We start from the raw sequence: 4,315 nt of genomic DNA, 5'->3' as shown, positions 1-4,315 counted from the left end.
GGGCCCCCCCCCCCCCCTCTCAAATTCAGCAGTCTTGATGTCTGCTTTTGATCAGCGTCAGTCATCGATGTTGACAACCCAAGTCTTAATTTCACTGTTTATAGAGCGGAGTGCTTCTCAGGCCTAGAGGGACCTTTGTGATTTGACGCTCAATGAGGAAGTTCATGTCTTAGATTATTACACCGATGTCCTGATGAGCTTGAGCGAGACTTGAGAGTTTTTGTGGATCTAATTAAGTGATGTTACAGAGGGATGATAATAGGCGCACTTGTTTAATTTATTTATTGTGTTGAGTAGAGATGGATGCATGAGAACTTATAACACGTATTACTGAAACAAAGAGAACAACTGGAGCGTTTCCTTCTTGGGGTGAATGAATGGTGAATAGAATATGATGTAAACATACAAATATTACCTCACTGTTGTATAATTGAACTCAACAAAAATTGCTAATTATATTTGTGCCATTTATAACTCAGTTGTATTTTGTTTTAGAGCTACTATATGTAGTAAAACATTAATTCTGTACATAAAAGAAAAACATTTTTATGAGATGCCCCAGTAGAACATTTGTTAATATAATTAGTTTGTGCCTAATTAATGAGTCTTTTATATATATATATAAGTTATTGGTAAAGCTGTTTTTTTTCTATTGTGTATATATATGCTATTTAAATAATTTATAAGGAGCTGTAACCTGACATGAGAAGTGTTTGTATAAACGGTTTGCACACTGATGAGGATTTTCTTAGTTTAAGAACGCTTCAGTGTCAGTATTGTTACTAGTTTTACACAATTTTGTTTAATTCGTATCGATCCTTTTGTAAAATCAATGAACAATAAATACTTTTGATTAAAAAATGACAATGAAATGCTTTTGTTTTTAGTAGCTCACGACGTCAGCCGGCCTGATTTCTAAAAAAAAAAAGTTTACACTATAAATCTCAAAGAAATCCAGTCCATAAATAAGAATTTGTCTTAAGTAGATATTTTAATTGCGTAGTCTGCCTGCGGTTTGGTTTATGGTTAAAATGACTCAAGGTTACTGCTACAACAAAAGCTAATTTGGTCAAAAGAGCATTTAAAAAAACCCTCACATGAAATCTAGGATCCAACACTCGGCTCACCTTCAAGGTCAGGAACGCTGGGAATGCTGGCGTCGCTGTAACACGTCCACAGGTGCAGAAACGTCATGCTTTACACGCAGTAATCTACAGTTTGTGAAGACAACGTGAGCTGTTTCCACTTTAGCTCTGGACACTGATTTAGTACAGTACTGTTCAAACGTTTGGGGTCCGTATGACTTTTTCATATTTTTGACACGTCTCGTCTGCTCGCCAAGGCTGCATTTATTTGATCAAAAATACAATAAAAATAGTGAAATATTATTATAATTTCAAACAGCTGTTTTCTATGTGAATGTGTTAAACTGTAATGTATTTCTGTGATGCGCAGCTGTATTTTCAGCATCATTCCTCCAGTCTTCAGTGTCACATGATCTTCAGAAATCAGTATAATATGCTGATCTGCTGCTCGAGAAACATTTCTGATTATTATCAGTTGAAAACATTAATATTTTTGTGGAAACCGTGATACATTTTATTTTTCAAGACTCTTTGATGAACAAAGTTTGATCATGCATTTATTTGAAATAGAACTCGTGTCATTTTTGATTAATTTAAAGCATTCCCCAAACGTTCGGACAGTAGTGTGTGTACTTGCGTGGTGTTAATGAGCCATAACACAAGTGCACTAGTGAGGGTTCTCAACGAAGAACAAGGTCAGCATCAGACGGATTTGATCCACATATTTCTTCGAGTTAATCAAAAACTCATGACATGAATAAAAAGACATATTGGTTTGATTTTTGAAAAGGAACATTTTATTTTGTCCTCTTACGTTCTATTTCAGATGTTCTGGAGTCTGACCGTGATGCTGACGCTGGCAGACACATCAGAGACTGGATGACAAACACGCTTTCGTGTCCTCACTTATTGTGCAACTCTAAAAGCACAAGGACCTAGATTATGAACCAGAGCGAAATAGAAAACAGAAGAACAGTCTCCTTCATATTTCATGCCTCTTTCTTTGCGTCAGTCTCACTGTGCCGTAGCAGATCCGAGCCGGAGAGACGTGGAGAAGCATCCAGAGCCGAGCTTGTCCCGAGAGATGATTCTGATGAGGAACCTGCAGGAGATCGGAGCATGTTCTCCTCACATTCCTGCAGCAGATTCCTCAACTCATCGTCAGACAAACGAGCCGACTGCGAGAGAAGAGCAGAGACGGACATGAGCACATGCTGCAGTGACCAAAACAAACACTTTCCTCACGAAGAGCTCAAACTAGTTCTGATTTGGAACTGGAGAGTGGATTATATTATAAAAAATATATACAAATGTGTCCCTGTAGCACAAAAGGGGATATTTGTAGCAATAGCCAACAATACATTGTATGGGTCACAATTATACATTTCTCTTTTATGCCAAAAATCATTAGGATATTAAGTAAAGATCATGTTCCATGAAGATATTTAGTAAATGTCCTACTGTAAATATATCAAAACTTAATGTTTGATTAGTAATATGCATTGCTAAGAACTTCATTTGAACAACTTTAAAGATAATTTTCTCAATATTTAGATTTTTTTGCACCCTCAGATTCCAGATTTTCAAATATTGTGCTATCCTAACAAACCACACATCAATGGAGAGATTATTTATTCAGCTTTCAGATGATGCATACATCTCAATTTCATAAAATTGACCCTTATGACTGGTTTTGTGCTCCAGGGTCACATATATACTTTTTGGGCCAAAATATATTTTAAATAAATGCTAAATATAAGTTGTAAAGAGTGAAGCTCAATGAAATATATATTGGAAATTGAAAATATATTTAGTTTCAACCTTCATATACCAAAATATATTGTAAAATGTATTTCAGGGGCAAGAACATAACACGTGTTATAGAAAAAAAACAAATGTGACATGAATGTATTTTCTTGAATTGAAATATATGGCGCTCAAAAAAAATTGGTTTAAATTCTTTAAAAAATATATTTATATTTTTAAAATAAATTCTCAAAAACATACAAAAAGTATTGGTAGAAAACATATTTACATAAATGTATTTTGTATGAACATATTTTAGCAACTATATATTTTTGTCCTTTTTAAAATTTATTTTGAAATATATGTAAAATTATTTGAATTTGTTTCCCCAAGAGTTCTCTCAAAGTGATCTAAAGTTGAAAATTCTTCCTCTGAACAGACTAAAGTACAGCGCGTTCATCATTCTCCAGACGGCTCTGACCTCCAGTCATCAGCTCGTGTTCCTCACTAAACTATTGTCTTTCTTCCCTCGGGGTGCGAGAGGCGCTGGAGGTCGAGGTGAGGGTGAAGGGTGAGGTCAGACCTCCTCGATCTACCACCAGCACACCGAAACACCCTCACGCTGCAGAAACTCATGCTCTTACTCACTATGTTTGTCTGGTTTTCCCGCGCAAACATCTGAACGTCCTTAAATCAAGACACATTTACTGGAGCGTCACAATGACTGAAGATTATACGTCTTGTTTTCTGAAAAATGCATCAAACTGAAGTGAGTTTATCATTAAAACAAGTTCAAATATCAGTCAACGGGGTCAGAAAAAGAAGTGTTTTCCCTTTAGGTTAAGTCTATTGTCAGATACGTGTTCTGGTTGAATCATAAATTCACTTCATTTTGATCAGCTTCTCTTATCTTCAGTCATTGTGAATCTCCAGAGAATAATCTTGATCTAAGTCTTGAATTTTGTTGCACTTTGACGAATTGATTTTTGAGTTGTGGAAAAACCTGATATGTTTTCTTGGTATTTTGTGACTTTTAAAAAAAATCTCATTTAGGCTCATGAACAAGCATGCAAAGTTCAGATGATCTGATGAATACAAACATCGTATTAGGATTATAATGTTTGCGGATCAATTCGACACATTTCATGATTAATGTCAGCTACACAGAAACAAAACAAATTTGATTATTATTGTTATTCTGTTATGTCAGTCTCTCAGCTGCTCTCTGGGGGTGTTTATTCACATTTATAAATCTGATCCAAATTTATATATTGATATAAATTTTATCCAAAGAAATTTACACTGCGTTGATGGGAATCGAACCCATGATCTTGGCGTTGCGAGCGCTACACTTTCGCTGTTTGAGCTTCAGGATTTGTTACAAATAAGAAAATAAAACGTTATAATGCTGTTTATAAAAGTTGCAGTTTGTGAAAAGAGTAAAAATAGTTACATTTTATTTTAAAATGTTTTTTAAATGTGTG

General features: G+C 35.0%; 1 protein-coding gene across 1 annotated transcript in view; it reads right to left on the bottom strand.

The window, feature by feature from the left end:
* Positions 1-1,837: 1,837 nt before the first annotated feature.
* Positions 1,838-4,315, bottom strand: part of fsip1 (fibrous sheath interacting protein 1) — a 43,945-nt gene continuing 41,467 nt past the window's right edge. Inside the window, exon 12 of the mRNA XM_016253005.1 lies at positions 1,838-2,263. Within this exon, the coding sequence (XP_016108491.1) occupies positions 2,075-2,263 (189 nt within the window). The 3' untranslated portion in view covers positions 1,838-2,074. The remainder of the gene's footprint in view (positions 2,264-4,315) is intronic.

This window comes from Sinocyclocheilus grahami, unplaced genomic scaffold (genome assembly GCF_001515645.1).
Source record: "Sinocyclocheilus grahami isolate Dianchi unplaced genomic scaffold, SAMN03320097.WGS_v1.1 scaffold1149.1, whole genome shotgun sequence".
Taxonomy (NCBI): Eukaryota; Metazoa; Chordata; class Actinopteri; order Cypriniformes; family Cyprinidae; genus Sinocyclocheilus; species Sinocyclocheilus grahami.
Note: the sequence above shows the minus strand (reverse complement) of the source record. Positions and strands in the feature narration are given on the sequence as shown.